Genomic DNA, 21,609 nt, shown 5'->3' on the forward strand with positions numbered 1-21,609 from the left:
CTACGTTAGGCTCCAGTTGCAAGCCTCAGGTAAAGTACGATTAGTAGTGTCGGGCTGGACCTTTCTCTATCAGGAGACTGCATAACACCTCTCGTTAAGCGTATTATTTTACAGTATATAGGACCTTAATATACTCTTGCATGCTACTAAAGTGAAATAGATACATTTAACATTTAAGAGAGTGCAGACTCCTTCACTGTGATGACGTATTCGACGAGTTTATTCTTGCTTTATTCAGAGGATTATATTCAGCTTTGGAAACTTTTTTCGAGTTTGAAAAGTTAAATTTCTCCTTCAATAACACTTGCAGTATAATATTTTTTTCCTATGCTGAGTAATATTGTTTGGAGGAAGATAGAATGAATCAAAAAGTGCTATATCAGGTTGAAGAGGTTGTTGTTGCTGCTGCTGTTGTTGTTATCTCAGGCTGAATTAAAACTTGAACCCGATGGACTGTTGGCTTACGTTGCCCTTCTCTTGCAGTCCACTGTCCTTCTGGTGTGGGATAAGGAAGTAGTTGAGGGACTCGCATAACCAGCCAGTTGAACTGTCCTCTGACAGCAGTGCCTTCAAATGAAACGTCCTTCTTCACCACCAGCTTAATGTGTAATATGAAAAAAGGGGTTAATAAAGTAGTTTTTACAAGTGTTCCAGCCACTAAGAATACATCTCAGTATATATCTAACACAGCCTGTCACCACCAGGCTTTCTGTCGACGGAGGACTCCGTTATGCCGGGCAACTTCGGGCTGAAGGACCAGACGATGGCACTACGATGGATCCAGAAGAACATTATCAATTTTGGTGGCGATCCAGCGAAAGTGACGCTGTTTGGGGAGAGTGCTGGAGGGGCCTCCGTCCACTTCCATTACCTATCCCCTCATTCTGAAGGTCAGATTGCCATTAATACTTGTGTGTAATTCGCTGGGTCGGTCAGGATCACTTGATGGTCGTGATCGTCAGCTTCCACCCTCCCGGAAGGGAGCTGAGAGCTCATACAGTCCGATCCAAGGGCAAGGCTGCTACCCTCTTGTGTGTGTGTGTGTGTGTGTGTGTGTGTGTGTGTGTGTGTGTGTGTGTGTGTGTGTGTGTGTGTGTGTGTGTGTGTGTGTGTGTGTGTGTGTGTGTGTGTGTGTGTGTGTGTGTGTGTGTGTGTGTGTGTGTGTGTGTGTGTGTGTGTGTGTGTGTGCGCGCGCGCTACCATAACAGCAGAAACCTCTACTAGTCTGGAGGAATTTCACTGAACCTAGTTCCGAGACATATACAAAGTTTTATCGCATTTTTTGATACATTGGACCCTACTAATGAATATTACACCCAGATGATACACTTGAGCATTTTGCTATATGGGCAGAAATCCAAAATGGCCTCCCGAAAAAAAGAAAAATTCCACTATTTGATTACTACTGTCGCTAGTTTTACTAATATTATATTATTTAAATATAGAATTATTTCAAGAAATTATATGCATAACACAGTATATTATGTATGTGTAAACTGTGAAAAGAAAAGTTACTCAGTTAGTTATTATTGCTTATAAAATGCACCAAATGTGATTACCGTACCCTGTTAGACTATCACCAGGTATTACCACAATATTTCATTTTCTTAACAAACTAAACAGGGAAAGGATGGAGAATTAGGTCTTTCTGTCAGTAAACATTTTAAATACTCAACATGTCTATTGAAACAAACATATTTAAACCATAATCTTTTTCACAACTAAAATGTTCATTTCCCTTATATCAGAATGTTAGACCAATTACGCCCTTCAAAATTGATCAAAATGCTTTGCATAAAAAATATATGTTGCTTATAAATAAAAAAACTATGATAAACTAAACGCATTTACATTTAATATATTAAGTGTCTGTCATTTCCATGTCCATACTTTCCTCCATACTTTCCTCCTCTTCGACTGACACTCTTGATTTACTTTGAGGATTGTGGCAGTCAGTTCCATGGCAAGCACAAAACATTGAGCAAGAAAGTTGTGCTGTTACACGGGCAGTTGAACATAGGGTGCGGGATTCACACCCACACTTGATCAGTTTTAGGATACCAAGTGGTGCAGGAGAAACGTCAGGTAGCAAGCCAGTTGGATCCTACATGTTTGAATCAGGATCCTTGGTCCACCCATAATGAAGAGGGTTCATTTCTGGTGACTAGATCAAGAGAGCTTCTCCAAATTGCTACCTGTAAATGGGCTCTGGAAACATATTGTTCAAATGTTTCTGTTGTTGGTGGCAAAGCTTTTAGCTCTGGTGCTGTGGTGAGCCGAAGATTGCCCATCTTTTGATTGCCACACAGTATATCTTAAAGATATCATGTTGTTTTCATTTGGAAAGCCATAACATGCTACAATGAAATTTGTGGCTTCAGCAGTATCATCAGTCGGCTCTTCTTGTTGCCACCCTAATCTAGTAAGTGTCTTTCCACCCTTTATTGCTTTGAACATTGGTCCTTTACCAATACCCCATAAATATGAAACACTGTTACATCCCTTAAGAACATGGGCAGGTAACAGACTGTTGAGAACATCTTGATTTTGCACAACTGTTGTTTTGATATCTGCATTTGATCGTGATGGGCTTGTTCTAACCATTACTATATTGCAGGCAAGATTTTCTTGCTTATAGAAGTGGCATAGCAGGACAAATATGTCTTTGTCATCAGCAACAGTTCTAATGCTGAGTCTTCTTGACCTTGCCAAATGGACAGCTTGCTGCACCACAATAACATCAGCTTCCTCATGTGTAATGTGCTAGTCAGGCCTGCTTTTTCTGATTCCATTACAAAGCTCTACTGGTATTGGTTCCTTACCTGTAATCACAAGGTGTTTGTCACTGTGTGGCAGTAAATCAGTGTGCTCACACAGATACTCACAAATGAGATTAAGCACCTGGGATTTATTGTGTGTAACAGATAAGCAGACCTTCTGTGGTGGCAGAGGTGTTGCCAGTGACAGTCTGTGGCATCTACTTGCTTCCGTCCCAGCTCTAGTTGCTCGTGTTGCCTCTTTTATGCTCCCACTGTGACATCTGTCAAAGACCAGATGTGTGTTTGCTGCTAAATGACAATGACATATGTTATTTTTTTTTTTTTATAAATAACAGAACGGAGGAAGGAAAAACAAATGGGTAAAAAAAAAATAATCCATACACCAGATTACTGGTGTCCTCTGTTCATAACATATCTGTAACAATTAGACTTGAACAGTTGTGGGTTGAAATTTGGAGGAAAACAACTCTGGGGAAGCGAGTTCCAGAGAGATGCAGTTCGGGGAATGAAAGAATTCTGATAGGCAGAAGTTCTGCAATATGGTTGAGTGACATTCCAGTCATGAGCGCTACCAGATGCCCGTGTAGCACGAGGGAAGGCATAGAGAGGTGGCACCATGGACGCAACTTCGTCTGAGCATTTGCCAAAAAAATATCTGTAAAATAATGCAAGGGAGGCAACATTCCTTCTTACTTGCATGGGAGGTAGTTTATTTGTAATGGCAGGGTTGTTAATGATTCTAACAGCTTTATTCTGAATTTTGTCTAGTTGTCTTAATGCAACTTCTCCACAACCATTCCACAAGGGTGAGCAATATTCAAGCTGAGAGCGCACATGACACTTATAAATTATAGCTAACTGCTCATCGGCGAAGAAGTTACGGACTCTGTACAATAATCCAAGTTTCTTTGAGGCGGTTTTAGCAAGTGATCTGACATGAGAGGTTCAGCTGAGGGCACTGTTAAGTGAGACACCAAGAATTTCAATACTTTTGGAGATGGAAATATTAGTAGCACTGAAGGTAATGTACGAATCTGGCAATATCTGTCTATTAGTAAATTGTATATATTTAGTTTTACTAGCATTAAAAGAGACAAGGTTGTTTTGTCCCCATTCACTGATTGTAGATAGATCTTGATTTATGGAGATGGCTGTACTGAGTTGAGAGGTAGAGATATTAGACTTTGTAAATAGATGTCTCAGTGTGAATGAACTATGTAGTGTTGAGTCATCTGCATATGAGTGAATGGAATTGTGAGTGACAGATAAGAGATCATTAATATGAACCAGAAATAGGGTTGGCGCCAGAACTGATCCCTGCGGCACGCCGGCGTTAATTGAGTGGAAATTCGAATATACATCATCTACTTTTACTCTTATTTTCCTGTCACTAAGATAAGAAGAAATCAAAGGAACAAAAGACGTTAGTCCATAGCAAGGGAGTTTGGACAGCAGGGAACGGTGCCATACTCTGTCGAAAGCTTTAGAGATATCAAGAGCTACTGCATGAGTTTCTCCAAAAAGATCAATTGATTGATGGATGGTATGAGTTAAGAGAATGAATATGTCAATGGTGGATCTTTCGTGGCGAAAACCGTATTGTCTATCACTAATTAAGTTGTTGGATTCAAGATGTTTAACAATATGCTTATTAATTAAAGTTTCAAATACCTTACCAAGAGAAGATGTGACAGCTATTGGTCTGTAATTGGAGAGGTTAGACGAACTTCCTTTCTTCGGAACTGGGTGATATTGGCTTCTTTCCATGAATTTGGGAATAAAGAAGTACGTATGCATAGTCTGAATAATTTAGCTAGAACAGAGGCAAGTTCAGGGGAACACTTTTTCAAAACAATTGGCGGAATTCCATCTGGGCCTGGAGCTTTGTTGGTAGGTAAATTGTCTAGGATGGATTTTACATATCTTGTCTGTATTTTAAGAGGGGCAATTTCGGGAGAATCAAGTTCCAGTACTGAGACATTCTGGCTGGTATCATCTATGGTAGAGTTTCTGGCAAAGGTACTAGCAAAGATATCTGCTTTCCCACGTGGGTCATTTGTAATATTGCCATCTGAAGATTTTAGTGGGGGAATGGAAGATGACTTGTTAAAGTTATTATTGAAAGAATTAAGAGTTGACCAGAATATTCTATTGTCATTAGGGTTGTACTGCACAAACCTTTGCTTGGCCATTTGACAACCCAGAGAATTGCACACCCATCAAGTATTACAGCATCAGCTTGGACCGTTCTGCGATCAGATACTTCCACTTGGATTTTGGCTTTCACGGTGGCTTTTGAAGGTGACAGCCTCATATCACCTGTCTTTTCCTCGAATACTGAGGGTGGAAATGCAGCCAAGTCATAAGAGAGAACATCTCATGTTGATGTTCCAAGAGGTTTGAAGACAAAGCACTCTTGAATAGATCAATGTGGTATCATACGCAGGTATATTGTCCACTTTAGTTTTTTCTCTTGAAGTTGACATGAGCACAACTGGTCTTGTGAGTGGCTTGTGAAAACTCTGTGGCCATCCTTCCTCAAATGTTTTCATCATAGCTGCTCCCAATTCAACAGCCCTGTCAACACTGACATGCTCTGCACATATCCTACCTGTAACCACATTAATAAGTCCAGGTGGATGGCACTCTCTTTTCAGTGGATCTATGCAGCTTTGAAGCTTCTCCCGAATTTTTGCTCTGTCTACTTCATCACTTTGTATCCTTGAAGGACCTTCTTCCTTATGGGTCATGACTGTGGATTGTGCGTTTCCATCAAGCATGGATACAACATCTTTTTTCAGCAGAGCGCAGATATGTAGTCCAAGAGCCCATCTTTTCAATGCTGCTGTTTGATGGGTTATTCTTATAATTTCTCCTGGACTATGGCCACAACGCATGAAAGTTTTGTCAATGTGCTGGTCAGACCAGATGCCATTCCAGATGCCTGATTGAGGTCACAATACATGACCTCCGTCCATGAAGTCTTGAACCACTTCATCAGGCAGTTTGCTTATAGAATGAAAATAATACAAGGCATACCTTGCATAACTGGCATAACCACTAGCATTTTGTTTAGTGCATGTTCTGATAGGAAAAGTTAATATTATTACTGTATGAAGAAAATTACAAAATGAAAACGCTAAACATGTTTAATTAGCATCATCATTCATGCAGGCGGCCATATTGGATTTCGCCTCCATTTTGAAATCCTCAAGCATGCCAGCTGGGTGCATTTTATTATTTTGATTGCATTTTCTGATGCTTTGGGATGACATCCCAAAGCATCAGAAAATGCAATGAAACTTTGTATATGTCTCGGAACGAGGTTCACCCGAAAATGACCATTCTGCCACCAGACTATAAGCAAATCTAAAAGCCGTTTATGGTCTCAACCCAAACCCATTAGTTCCAGTCAGATCACCTTATAATAAACAACAGTGAGAGAATCTTGTCATGGTGGAAAGTCCACTTCTCTACGGGCACCCACGGTCAATCCAAACGCTCTGGCTGCAGTCTCACAAAACCCCGTGATTTTTTTCTTTACATGCAAGGAAGAAGGAACCAAAGGCCAGGAGACCACAAACCGTTCTTTCCAAGAAAAAAAAAATAAATAAAATGAGTTCAATTCAAGATCCGTTCATTTCGAGAAGCCTGGACACACTGAGTTTGAGAGACTGGAGATCATAGGTAGTAAGAAATACATACAGAGGGAGACAGTTCCAGAGTTGACCTGTTGCATAAATGAAGGACTGGGAGTAACGGTTAACAATTACATTACAGAGTTGGACAGAAAAAGGGTGGGAGTTTGTTGCTAGACGGGTGCTACGTGCCCTTTGTAGAGGTGGAGGGATGCAAGCAAACAGTTCAGAGAAGCACTGACCATTAAAGTAGCGACTGAAGAGAGAGAAATATGCAACAATGCGGCGAGGAGACAGAGGTTCAAGGGAGTCAGTAAGAGGAGGAGAGTTTATGAGATGAAAAACCTTTGATTCCACCCTATTGAGAGCTGTATGTGGGGAGCCTCCCCACACATAAGAGTTGTACTCTACACAGGGGTGAATAAAACCCGTGTATAAAGTCAACATCTGTGCAGGGGTAAAGAAGGTACGAAGTCGGCTTAGCACACCTAATCTCTTTGAAGCAGATTTTACAAGAGATGTAATATGATCTTTCCAAGATAAGTCCCGAGAGAATGATTCCCCCAGTATGCTTATGGATGATGCAAGACTGAGCTGGATATTGAGTAATCCTGTGGAAGATTTTCTCAGGTTGATAGGTGTAAGAACTGAGTCTTTGATGCATTAAAAACAACAAGATTATTTTTACCCCAGTCAGAGATACGAGCCAAGTCAGACATTAGGTATGCCATAGCCTTATCCCTTGTTTGTTGAAGTAGCTGCTGAGATGGACGTTGCGGGAACCGAATGGAAAGGTGAAGGGTGGAGTCATCAGCATATGAGTGGATAGGGTTAGATGTACAGCATAGAAGGTCATTGTTGAATAAAGGGAAGAAAACTGGTGATAGGACAGGGCCCTGAGGAACACCACTGTTGACAGATCAAGGAGAAGAACGGTGGTTGTCTAGAACAGCAGCTATAGAACGACCACAAAGGAAGCTATAGATGAAGGCACAGACAGAAGGATAGAAACAGCAAGAGGGTAGTCTGGAAATTAAAAATTTGTCAGACTCGATCAAAAGCCTTTGAGATGTCAAGGAAAATGGCAAAGCTTTCGCCAAAGTCCTGAAAGGAGGATGGCCAGGAGTCTGAAAGGTACGTGAGAAGATCGCCAGTGGAGCGTCCCTGATGGAACCAATACTGACGATCAGAAAGTAGGTTGTGACAGAAAAGATGCTTTAAAATTTTTCTGTTAAGGGTAGACTCGAAAATTTTTGAGACACAGGAAGTTATACCAATTGGGGGATAGTTAGAGGGCAGATAATGGTCACCCATCTTTAGGAATGGCTGAATGAGAGCAAACTTCCAGCAAGAAGGAAAGGTGCAAGTTAACAGACAAAGGCGAGAGAGCTTACCTAGGCAGGGTGTAAGCACAGAAACACAGTTCTGGAGCATAACAGGAGGGACCCCATCAAGCCCATATGCCTTGTTAGTACTGAGACCAGTGATGGCAGAGAATACATTAGCTGCAGAAATTTCATTGTCAGCCATGAGGAAATCAGAAGGGGGAAGTGATGGAGGAACAGTACCAGAATCATCTAAGGTGGAATTGGAGGAGAAAGTCTGAGCAAGGAGATCTGCTTTATCAGTAGAAGAAATAGCTACAGAGCCATCAGAGTAGAAAAGAGGAGGAAAGGATGATGAGGTAACGTTGTTAGAAAGGTTTTGGCAAGGTGCCAGGAGTTGGAAGAATTCGAGTTGGGGAGTTCAGAGCATTTAGTACAGATGAAATTATTTTTAGCAGAACGAAGAACAGACTTAGCACGATTCCAGGCAGAAACATAAAAAAGATGTGATCCATGGATGGGTTGGCTCTGGTACCTTTTATAGGCCCTCTTCTTGTTGTGGACACCATTGGAACAATCGTAATTAAACCAAGGCTTTCTTGCATTAGTCAAAAGATATGAGAAAAGAATGTATGCTTCCATGCCCTAGAGATTAACCTCCATAATGCGTGAGGCACACTCCGATGGCTCATGGCCATGGAAGCAATAAATATTCCAGAGAAAATCAAAGAAGTACTGTCTGAGGGCCTCCCAAGCAGCAGCTCCAAAGTGCCTCAACCGACGTTTCTTTGGAGGGTTCACAGGCCGTACTGGAGTGATAGGACAAGTTAAGGTAATAAGGTTGTGATTGGAGGAGCCCAACAGAGAGGAAAGATTAATAGTGTAAGCAGAAGGATTAGTTGTAAGGAAGAGGTCAAGTATTTTGGAACTATCTCCAAAGCAGTCAGGGATACAGGTAGGGTGCTGTACAAGCTGCACAAGGTCATTAAGGAGAGAAAAGATGTAGGCTTGTTCTCCTGGTGGATCAGTGAAAGGAGAGGAGAGCCAAAGGTGGTGGTGAACATTGAAATCTCCTAGAATGGAGCTTTCAGAGAAGGGAGAAATGGACAGGATGTGTTCCATCGTAGAAGTAAGATAATTGAAGAATTTTTCATAGTAGAATCAGGGGATAAGTAAACAGCACAGATATATTTAGTCAGAGAATGACAGGAAAGCCGAAGCCAGAGAGTGGAGAAATAAGAAAAATCACGTTCATGTGGATGGTGAACTAAGTGAATTTTTCTCTTTGAAAGTTGGTTTGAAACAGGGATGTGTCATGTCTCCATGGTTGTTCAATCTGTACATGGATGGGGTAATAAAAGAGGTACAAGGTAGGGTAGTGGATGTTGGAGTGGCCCTGGTGAGAGAGGATAGTGTTTGGAAACTCCCTGTAATGTTGTTTGCAGATGATACTGTGTTGTTGAGTGAAGACGAAGGGGAGCTGCAAGGCTTGGTGGATGAGTTTGGAAGAGTGTGTAAGAAACGGAACCTAAAGGTGAATGTAGGGAAGAGTAAAGTGATGGTCTTTGAGAGAGGTGAAGTTAGTGAAGGTACAGCGAGGTTAGATGGTGAGGAATTGGAAAATGTGAGTACGTTTAAGTATTTGGGTAGTGTGATGAGTAAGGATGGAGGTTTGGAGGGTGAAGTGCTTGAAAGGGTACAGCAGGGAAGAAAGGTTGCTGGTTGCTTGAAAGCAGTGATAAGAAACAGGGAAGTGAGCATGGAAGTGAAAAAGTTACTACATGACAGTATTGTGATACCAACTCTAACGTACGGAAGTGAAGCTTGGACATTGTTGGAAGGACACAAGTCAAGAGTGAGAGCAGTGGAAATGAGTTATTTAAGAGGAGCCTGTGGAGTCACGTGGAGAGACAGGCTGACGAATGAGGATATAAAGGAGCGTTGTGGTGTGGATGTGGATGTGATAGGAAGCGTTATGAGGAACACACTGAGGTGGTTTGGCCATGTGGAGAGGATGGAGGGTGAGAGACTGACGAAGAGAGTGTATGTGAGTGAGGTGGAGGGGGAAAGAGGGAGGGGGAGGCCGAGGATGAGATGGAGGGATGGGGTGGAGAGGTATATGAGAGGGGGGTGTGAGTTGGGAGCAGGGCAGTGAAATGGCGGGGGACAGGGCGACTTGGAGGCGATTTGTTTGTGGCCACCCCAAATGGGATTGAGGCGTCTGGCAATAGATAGATAGATAGACGTTCAGGAACACGAGAGCAAGATAAGTTGTTGCGTACATATACACAACAGCCACCTTTGGCTTTGAAATGGGTATAGAGACGACAGGGCACGTTTATCAACAGAAGCCAAACTCTCATACATTAAAGCTGCTTTGTAACAACAAAGCAGCTGGACCAAATGACATATGTGCCGAGATTCTAAAGTTTGGAAGTCCAGATTTCTCCCCTCTTTTGTCACTCTTTTCAGCAGAATTTGGGTGAGGATGACATTCTTCAAGGCTTAAAGGACGTAGGCATAGTCTTGATCCACAACAGAAAGGTAGTTGCTCTGTATGTGGGAACTACAGAGGATTAACTTTTCTAGCTGTAAGAGGAAAAGTACTATCTCTAATCCCCCTTAATCGACTAAAAGGGCATATTACAGACGACGTCCTCTCTGAACCCCCTTGTGGTTTTCGACTTCGGTGAAGTACTGTAAACGTGATACTTGCAATCGAACAAACACAAGAGAAATATTGGGAGCAGCAGATACAACTTTGCACTGTCTTTGTCGACATAACGAATGCATTTAAGACTAACTTGAGATGCAGTGTTGTGTAGGCTATTCTTGGCAACTATGGCTGTCCACCAATATTTGTCAAAAGATTCCTCCACCAAGACCTGAGGGGCAACGTAATTACTCACACATATTTGCCATTGACAATGGAAACAAACAAGGCTGCATGCTTGCACTAACTCTGTACTTTTCATTTTTACAGTAATGATGACAGAGAGATTTAAAAACTCCACTGACGGCACTGTAATTTCCTTGAGGACTGATGGGAAACTTTTTAACCCACAAAGCCTAAAAGCACGCACACGTGTCTCAAATGCAATCACTCAGAACAAGACCTGCAATCCCTTACTGAATGTTTTTCACAAGCACCATTGCATATTTTCTAAATATCAGCGTCAACAAGACAAAAGTTATGCTCCAACATCTGCCTAATTGTCATCTTCCTCTTCCACATATCACCATCAATGTGCAGCAACTGAAAGTTATCCCTTATTTTATATACATAGGTAGTACTATCTCAAACGATGCAACATTCGATAAAGAGATAGAAAATAGGCTCAAGAAAGATAATGCTCCATATGGCAAAGTAAGAGGAAGCGTTTTTTTCATAGAGACATTTTGATCAGAACAAAACTAGATGTATATCATGCTATCGTCCATACTTCACTTCTGTATACTGTGAGACTTGGACAACCTACAGGAATCACCATCCCCCTCTGGAATAGTTCCACTAAAAGAAACTGAGATCCCTCCTCCGCATCTGCTGGCAAGACAGGTTCGCCAACCAAGAAGTCTTAACACGAGCCAACACCATTAGTATCGAGGCAGTGTTCCCACAGGGAAGACTGAGATGGACCGGGCACATCATACGCATGCCTGATAACCGTCTGTCAAAGCAAATCCCATATGCCAAGCGAGACACTAGCGCACAAAAGCAGGGTGAGCAACGTAAAAGTTTCAAAGACCCACTGTAAGAGACACTAAAAAAAACTGGAGCATTGACATCAACAGCTGGGATCAACTTGCCACAGATCACATGGCCGGGCACACAGCATTTGCCAAGGAGCAAATAGCATTGTCAAAGAGCGTTATCAAGATTCCAGGCAAAAAAGACAGGCACATGAACGTCAACTACTGGAGCAAGCAGCACAGCTACCAGCCAGGAAGAATGTCCTCCTGTGCGATGTTTGGGACAATATCTGTGGTTCAATAACAGACTACTAAGAATCGAAGTGTGTGTGTGTGTATGTGTGTGTGTGTGTGTGTGTGTGTGTGTGTGTGTGTGTGTGTGTGTGTGTGTGTGTGTGTGTGTGTGTGTGTGTGTGTGTGTGTGTGTGTGTGTGTGTGTGTGTGTGTGTGTGTGTGTGTGTGTGTGTGTGTGTGTGTGTGTGTGTGTGTGTGCATGTGTGTGTGCGTGTGCGTGTGCGTGTGTGTTCTTACCTAATTGTTCTTACCTAATTGTATCTTTACAGGAATGAGTCAAGCTCGTACTGTCCCGTGTCTTAAACCATATTTATCGTACATATCCTTAAAATTGTGAATTGTTTTGGCACGCACTATTTCATTCGGTAGTGCATTCCACTGATCAATTCCTCTATTTGGGAAACTAAATTTCCTTACGTCTTAATCACCTCTCTTCTTATGCAGTTTTTTGCAGTGTCTTCTTGCTGATGCTACCCCATAGGTTAAGTAATCATTTATGTCTATTTTCTCCGTCCCTGATATGAATTTATATAGCATAATCATGTCACCTCTTTTCCTCCTCTCCTGTAGTGTTGGTAGATTCAGTTTATTTAGTCTTCCTTCGTAGCTTAGATCCCTTAAGCTTGGTACCCATCTTGTAGCGGCCCTTTGAACTTTTTCAATCTTGTCTATGTGTTTTTTGAGATGAGGACTCCAGACTACTGATGCATACTCCAGGGTTGGTATGATGAATGATGTTAGTACGTTTCTTAGCATGTCTTCATTTATGTATGTGAATGCTATTCTCATATTTGCAAGCACTGTATGCATGTTCCGTATCTTCTCACTGATGTGGTCTGCATGATGAATGATGTTAGTACGTTTCTTAGCATGTCTTCATTTATGTATGTGAATGCTATTCTCATATTTGCAAGCACTGTATGCATGTTCCGTATCTTCTCACTGATGTGGTCTGCCGGAGATAGTCTGCTATTGATAATCACACCTAGGTCCTTCTGTCTTTATGATGTTTGCAAGGTTTTATTTCATAACGTATAGTCCCAATCAGGTCTTTTTCCACTTTTACCAAACTTGATTACATGACACTTGTCTATATTGATTCCATTTGCCATGTATTACTCCATTCATGAAGTTTATTTAAGTCTTCTTGTAGCTCTTTACAAGAGTCTATGTTAGTAATTCTCATTTGTATTTTTGCATCATCTGCAAACATATTTAAATAGCTTTAATTTCCAGCGTTATTGTCTATATCATTTATATACACTAAAAACATGATTGGTGCCAGCACTGAGCCCTGTGGTACTCCACTAGTCACTTCTTTCCATGATGAGTAATTTCCCCTTGGTACTGTTCTCATTTCTCGTCTTATGAGAAAATCTTGCATCCAACAAAACAGTTTCCCTCGAATTCCTCCTTGATGGTACAGTTTCCATAAAAGTCTTTGGTGTGGTACTGTGTCAAATGCTTTCTTGAAATCTAAATAGATACTGTCCACCCAACCTTCTCTTTCCTGAAATGTGTCTGTTACTCTGTCATAGTAGCACAACAGATTAGTAACACATGATATTCCTTTTCTGAAACCAAACTGTCTTTCTGTTATCATATTGTATTCTTCTAGATGATTTACCCAAGCTTTTCTTATAAGCTTTTCTAATACCTTGCTTACAACACCGGTTAGTGATACTGGTCGGTAGTTGAGTGGATTTTGTCTATTCCCTTTCTTGAATAAGGGAACAATATTTGCTTTCTTCCAAATATCAGGTAGTTTACCTTGACTCAAGGATTTCTTGAAAATTAAAAATAATGGTTTACTTAACTCCTTTGCACATTCACGTAGTACCCAACATGAAATTTCATCAGGACCATTTGCTTTTCCTTTGTCTAATTTACGTAGCTCCTCCTGTATTACTTTTTCTGATATTTGTAAATCTGGTAGTATGTGTGGGCATGCATGTTTCACATAATCCCTCTCAACATTTTTTTCCTCTGTAAAAACTGATTTGAATTTCTTGTTTAGTGCTTCGCAAATATCCTTCTCTTGTGTATAGGTGATTCCCTCGTCCGTAATGGATTGTATTTTATCTTTTACTTTGGTTTTGCTTCTGATGTAGCTGTAAAATAGCTTCGATTGATCACTACTTTTATTTATGATATCCTCCTCAAACTGTTTTTGGGCTTCCCTCCTTATTCTTGTATAATCGTTTCTTGCCTGTTTGTAATTAATATATGCCCTTTCACTATTGTGTCTTCTGTATCTATTCCACAACAAATCTCTTCTTTCTTTTGATTTTTTACATTCTGTATTGAACCATTTCTTAATTTTCTTTTCTGCTTCTTTGTGCTTTGGGATGTACTTCTGGACTCCTATTTCATTAAGTTCACAGAATTTTTTATATACAGCATTTAAATCTTGTCCTCTAAGCTCCTTTCCCCAATCAATTTCTAAGAAGCACTTCTTTAGGTCATGATAGAGTCCCTTTTTATAGTTTAGGCTGTTTTTGTAACTTTCATTGCTGTTATCTATGTCATATGCAATCCTGAAGTTACAATTTTGTACTGCATGGTCGCTTTTGCCGAATGGAGGGTGGTATATTAAATTGTCAATATCATTTTCTTGCCTAGTAAATATGAGATCTAGCATTGAGGGTACATCGAGTCCTCTTTTTCTGGTGCTTTCCCTTACATGTTGTGTTAGGAAAAACTCCTGCACGAGATCCAGGAGCTTTTGGTCCCAACAGCTTTCTTGGCTTATTATGTGTGTGTGTGTGTGTGTGTGTGTGTGTGTGTGTGTGTGTGTGTGTGTGTGTGTGTGTGTGTGTGTGTGTGTGTGTGTGTCAGTGTCTGTGTGTGTGCGTGCATGCGAAAGCGTTCTATTGTGCATGCGTGTGCAATAATTAAAATAACTCTGTTGATCAGATTTTGACCAAACCTATTGAAAGAAGTAAGGATCGTCCTCGGAGATGACCTATTATTTTTTAGGTTAATAGGTCACAGGCTAGGGTTCCGTGGTTATGATAAAACTTGACCTATCAAACTACTCTGAAAAAAAATAAATAATTTGGAGCTAACTTGGTGCAAGGGTTCAGATGAAGGTAAGAAAGAAGGAATTTGATTTTGAAAACAGTGTCAAAGGTCAAGATCCAAATCAAGGTCAAAGATCGACCCCTGAGTCTGTGACTATAATAACAAAAACAGGTTTGAGTTGATTTGACCTAATGTCAGTGAAAGAATTGCGAATCAGTCAAGTGACTGACTTGTTTTTCAGAACAATAGGTCAAAGGCCAAGGTCACATAGCATCGTTAACTTAATAAGTTTTTGTTTGATTTAGTTCAAACTCTGAGGAACGAATTAAAGAAAGCCAAGGATACATCTGATCAATTTTAAGAACATTCTCTCATAGGTCAGGATGACAGAATGGCCAAGATCAATGTCTCATGACAAAGTCAGCTTATGTATCTTTAATCTGATTTGGAGCAATCTTGGCGGAAGAATTTATGGTAATGCAAAAACAGTGGATTTTCAATCTAAGAACAATTAATCAATGGTTAAGGGTATCAGGAGTCGAAGTTCGACCCAGTTTTGTTTGCATGCATGCAAAATAGCTGAATCAGTTCTGATGTGGTTGGAACCAAATTTGGTGAAAGAGCTGAGTGTTGGCCACGGGGTGACCCATTATCTTTTAGAATAATTCCTCAAAGGTCAAGGTCACGGGGCAAATTTATATGCTCTGTGCTATAACTCAAGTAATTTGTATGGAGTTTAGACTAAACTTCATGGAAAGACTGAAGGGCGGGAAATTTGATTTTGAGAACAATTGGTAAGAGGTCACGGTCAGAGGAAAAGGTCAGATCGAACATTTTTTATCTGCTCTGGGCTAAACTTCTGGGAAAGATTAAGGGCCATGAAAGAGAGAAGTAACTCAATTTTGAGAGCAGGTGGTACGAAGCCTCCTGGATCACCTTTAGTATGATCACTGGAGATGAGACTTGGGTGTACGGGCATGACCCAGAAACCAAGGCGCAGTCATCCCAGTGGAAACAAGCTGGGTCGCCTCATCCAAAAATAGCACGACAGGTCCGTAGCAAAGTGAAATGCACTCGCATTTTGACAGAGTTTTTCAATTATTGTGGTGTTCATCACAAATACGCACCAGAAGGTCAACAAACGCTACAACGTCAACGTTATCCGTCATCCTCGTGACACATATTGGCATAAGAGACCATACCTTTGGAAAGCGGCAAGTTGGAAGCTGCACCATGATAATGCCCCTGCCCAGTTTTCTCAACTGATTCAGAATTTTTTGCCAAGCACAACATCCTGCAGGCTAGCAAGCTCTCTGTTTACCAGACATGGCTCCTGGTGACTTTTGGTTATTCCCGAAGCTCAGATCTCTGCTGACGGGTTCCCGATTTGAGACAAGAGAAGAGATCATGACGAATGCGATGAAGGATCTGTAGGAGATACCGAAAACCAACCTCAACAAATGTTTCAGGGAGTAGAAAGAACGCTGGGCTGTGTGTGCCAAGTCAGAGGGGGGCCTACTTTGAGGGTGATTAGTGTCCTAGTTCAACCGTTAATTATTTATTTTTTAGAGACTAGGGTCGGATACTTTCTGAACAGACCTCTTATTAATGTGTGTCCTCTTGACTGGATATGGACTGACTACTTCAGGCCGTATTCTTGGAAAGAATGAGACAGCAAATGTAGATTTGCATTATTGGCCCTTGTGTAGTCAATAGCTATTAATTGTCAGCATTCTTCTCTATACCCGGATGAAAATCGATTACCACTGGTCAAATACAAGGGGAACAGATGAGACAGTGACTATCTATGTTAATAACTCTCGTATAGTTGATAAGCATAAAGTAAAACATTTCTGCAGTGTCTCTGATGATGGGCTGTGTTGTTTGAAACTCTAGAAAATGTGGAACTTAAACCCTGAAGCCAGATGACGTCATTCAGGGGAGTTCCTATGCTGTTCCCCCAGATCTTCTACCCATAGATTGATTGGGATTGTTCGCCTGAGGGATCATGCTAAGGATGTCTTATTCACGACTGGTGTAATGGTATCAGCACTGGCTTCTGTATGACACCTGTGGGTTTGTGGATGATCAGTAAAGTCTGCCCGGTCTTATTGTTCCTTACCTCTGCTTGGGATCGAAATAGCTTCCTTTCGTACAGTACAAGTATATCTCTTCAATTACCACCTGATCACCCCCGACATGCCAGATTCGAATTGTCTCTCAGAAGCTGATTAAGGTTATCGTTTAATAGTAGATTTCTACTGTGAGTTTACTTGGCCAGGACTGCTAGAGAGATCACGCAGCCAGGCACACTGTTCGATTCGTGGGTGATGGGTGCGAGATGGAGGGAGGTGGCTTAGTACATACAGTAGGGCGAGTGTTTGGGTGCATGACATGTTGAATATATATATGCTATGGCTGTCTCGTTGTAATTAGTGTGATGGTATAACGTATTACTCATTATATGTTGCAGTTTTATATATTATTATCTGAAATTAAAAAATCAGAAAATTGCGGAGAGATTGCTTATTTAAGATTCCTTGCTGCCTGCAAAACTAATTTACCAATTTCCTCCACTTCAGAGTAACAGTTAATGACATTTTGGAACACATTCCATACACCTAACAACGACTTACTTTAATAACGGAGGCGTTTTATGACATACGTATGAGCTGATGTGTTATTAGTGAAGTCTGGTTTAAAGAATTTCGTATCACTGCTTCTCTAACAACTTGACTACCATCTCAGGATTGTTCGCAAGAGGGATCATGCAGTCTGGCACACTGTTCAGTCCGTGGGCGATGGGTGCGGCGTTTAGGGAGGTGGCAGAGTACATAGGGCGACTGTTTGGGTGCAGGGACACTACAGGGCTGTGTAGTGACCAGGTATTTATAAACCATCATAAGCTTATCCTGTATATTTAAGATTGGTTGTTTAGGCCTCTTTCGAAACCCACACCGCTACCAAGTACTTCACACTTAGAGGGAATGTAAAGTCGTATAGAAAATTGCATGAACATTTATCTAGCTTCATTCGTATACCTATTCAATGCTTCACAATCAGTATACGTGAAAATATTTTTTTTTTCATACTGCCTTTAATTTGGTCTAAAATTATATTCCTTCCATCTTGAATGTGGACTTGTGCATTGGATTAACAACAGAATATTACGCTAGTCAAGAAGAGCTGGTATGGAAAGGATGTAAAGCCATAGCATTGTTTCTTTCTTCCACTGAGCTACGTGAAATAAGCAGCAAAAAGACGAAAATCTGGTCAAGTTAAGGTGACAGAATAGTAGTTAAGAGCTTTATAAGTACAACTCTTGTCACAGAAATGGTTACGATCTTTGTTAATGTATCGCTAGGGAATGAACATAGTATAGATCCTTTCATAATGCCCATTATGAAGTCAAGAGCTATTAATACAAAGGTTTTATTATTTTTCTTTTTTTCACCAGGCCAGTGAGATGCTGCTCCATTGTCTGCAGAAGGTTGATGTGCAGAAACTCACGCAGTCCCTTACACGACTTATAGTTAGTATTGTTTCAACTTGAAGGTTATAGCAGGTCTACTGGCTTTGTTAGTAGTAACTTAGCATAGATGCACCATCTCCCCATTTTGAATGCTGGCAGTAATGAAAGAAAAGCATTCGGGAGCCGAATGCAAATCGCCCGCCAGAATATGCTGTTGGCCAAGTCTAAGATATAGGCCATATCTTGATACCCTGAAGGTTTCATGTTGATAGCTGAAGCTGTTCGTGAGACATAATGGAAATAGATACACACACACACACACACACACACACACACACACACACACACACACACACACACACATACACACACACACACACACACACACACACACACACACACATACACACACACATCCACACACAGAGGCAGGCAAAAACATTATCGCTCCACCTTCTAAAGGCGGGAGATAACAAGAGATCAGCGCTAGAATATGATGCTACAGTCTGTAGGTTTAGAATACCCTGAAACAATCATTTCTCCATCTTAAGGGCAATCTTGTAGTGATTAAAACTAGATTATGATGAAAAAGCATTCTGGAGCAAAGTGGTAATCGCCCGCCAGAATATGCTGTTGGCCAAGTCCAAGATTCAGGCCATATCTTGATACCTTGAAGGTTTCATGCTGGTAGCTCAAGCAGTTCGTGAGATATAATGGTGCTAAAGGCGGGAGATAAAAACTAGTTGACCTTTAGCAGCCCTTTTGATGACCTTGACCTTGACCCCAAGTACCCATTCCCCAATTACCCATTTTCGAAAGCGTCCAAGACCTTGGCCATATCTTGATACCAGGAAGGTTTCATGTTGATAGCCTAGGCCGTTCATAAGATATAATGGGAACACACACACACACACACACACACACACACACACACACACACACACACACACACACACACACACACACACACACACACACACACACAGGCATGCAAAAACATTATCGCTCCGCCTTCTAAAGGTAGGCGATAATTATATTCTACGGTATGTCCCTTTTATCTTGGCATAAAACTGCTAACCCTCTGTCTTGAAGGGTGAGAAGCAACAAAAGAGTGTCCCAACAATATGGTGTTATACTCAGTTTCCTTTAATGTAACTTAATATTACTAATCCATCACTTCTGTGGTGAGATGTAACAAAAGATTAATATTAATAAATATGGTGCTAGTCACGAAGATGTGGAATTGACAGGATGTAGAGCCATTTTTTTTTTTTTTTTGTATCACTGAACTACAAATGGTGAAAATCTGCTCCACGTGATGGTACATTGACTATACCAATATTATTTATTCTCCGAATATTATTCACTCCGTAAAATCAGAATTTCATTGAATATACGTTGTCTATCTATCTAACTGTTACCAGAAGCCTTGATCCCGCAAAGGGTGGCCACAAACAAACCGCCCTCATGACGCTGAGTCACCCGCCATTTCACTGCCCTCCCACCACTTCACACCCCCTTCTCTTAAATATCTCTCCATTCCACCTCTCCTTCTCATCCTCGGCCTCCTCCTTCCTCCCCCACTCCATCTCACATAGGCTACACTCTCCTCGCTAGTCTCTCGTTCTCTATCCTATCCACGTGGCCAAACCACTTCAGTGTATAATCTCCTAACGCATTCTTTCACATCCATATCCACACCACAACGCTCCTTCACTCCCTCATTTATCAGTCTGTCTCTCCGTGTAACTCCACATGCTCCTCTCAAATAACTCATTTCCATTGTTCTCGCTCTTGACTTGTGTCCTTTCAACAAGATCCAAGCTTCACTTCCATATGTTCGAGTTAGAATCACAGTACTATCATGCAGCAACATTTTTACTTCCTTGCTCACTTCTCTGTTTCTTATCACTGCTTTCAAAGAAATAGCAACCTTTCTTCCTTGCTGTACTCTCTCAATCACTTCATCCTCCAGACTTCCATCCTTACTCATCACGCTACCCAAGTACTTAAAGGCACTCACATTTTCCATTTCCTTATCATCCAGCCTCACTGTACAGTCGTGGCCACAAATAATCACTTATCCTTCTGTACCCCATGCCTCAGACTGGCTCCTTTATGCGCGGCAAGTCACACTGGGGTAAGAGGGGCTGAGAGGGAGGGGCCAGAGAGGAGGGAATGTGGGTGGGGGGACGAGCTATGGTGTTGGGGTAGAGTGAGAGGTGGGGAGGGAGGTGAGGGAGAATGAAATACGAAGTTGAGGCCACATAATTGTCTATTTTCTTTCATTCAGGGCATTATATAAAGGAGATACTATTCAGTAGATAAAACTGCATTACACCTTGTATAGCGGCGTCAGATAACAAGCTTTAGATAGGTGGTGATATCAAAGTCTGGCTCGTGAGAGAAATACGCTGACGTGACAGATCAAACATTAGCGCGGAGCCAGATATTTGTGTTTATCCGTGTGTTTTGACTTCAGACGCAGAACGGAATCTGATGGCTTTGACTTACGTAATGTTTGTGTAAGAAACGCCCACTTCCCTTACATGTAATTAATTTCTGGAACTAAATGTTATATGCAACCTTTGACATGGCTGTGTCCACAGTAAATATGATCACCCTCGCTGTATACATTCCATCTATACAATCACCGTCATGTCAGTTCAATAATTATTTAATGACACCCCTGTTTAAGAAGGCTGTTTAAAATAAGTGTGCAGAAGAGGTAAATAAATTTGATGTCTGTCCTCATGGGTGGATATGATAACGGCATCTCTCATAGTCTGTTAAAGGGAAATTGAAACAAAATCCTACCTAAACTCCCAAAATATATCTATGTCAGTATTTGCAGACATTGGTCAAGTCAGAGCAACCAGGAACGCCTTAGTCCAGTGGCCTCATGCCTTAATATCCTCATGCAGGCTTCGCGGCACCGAGGAAACAATGTTGTTGATGGTTTGCTGGTTTCGTCTGAACAGCTCTCACTCGTCCTTGGTGTGCTGGAGGAGGCGGGCCCGTGTCCTCTCGTTCTCTGGCTTCCACACGTTGATAATCTGGGTCCACACAATCTCAATGGCTCTGCATTAATATTTGATCTGTCACGTCAATATACTTCTCTCAAGAGCCGCTCCTTGATATCACCACCTATCTAAAGCTTGTTATCTGACGCCACTATACAAGGTGTAATGCAGCGTTATCTACCGAATAGTAACTTCTTTATATGATGCCCTGAATGAAAGAAAATAGACAAGTTATGTGGCCACAACTTCGCATATTAATCTCCCTCCCCTACCTACCCTCCCTTCCCTCCCTCACTCCACCCACGCACCATCGCTTGTCCCCCCATCCACCTTCCCTTCTCTATCTGGCCCCTCCCTCTCAGC

At 41.4% G+C, this 21,609-nt stretch overlaps 1 protein-coding gene across 1 annotated transcript in view; it reads left to right on the forward strand.

The window, feature by feature from the left end:
* The window catches only part of LOC145394482 (venom carboxylesterase-6-like), a 145,121-nt gene that overhangs the window by 45,242 nt on the left and 78,270 nt on the right, over positions 1 to 21,609 (forward strand). Inside the window, exons 5-7 of the mRNA XM_080268335.1 lie at positions 705 to 890; positions 17,500 to 17,636; positions 18,209 to 18,283. Coding sequence (XP_080124461.1) covers positions 705 to 890; positions 17,500 to 17,636; positions 18,209 to 18,283 — 398 coding nt within the window. The remainder of the gene's footprint in view (positions 1 to 704; positions 891 to 17,499; positions 17,637 to 18,208; positions 18,284 to 21,609) is intronic.

Source organism: Coenobita brevimanus, chromosome 27, assembly GCF_032717465.1.
Source record: "Coenobita brevimanus isolate Jiangsu-jjx chromosome 27, ASM3271746v2, whole genome shotgun sequence".
Taxonomy (NCBI): Eukaryota; Metazoa; Arthropoda; class Malacostraca; order Decapoda; family Coenobitidae; genus Coenobita; species Coenobita brevimanus.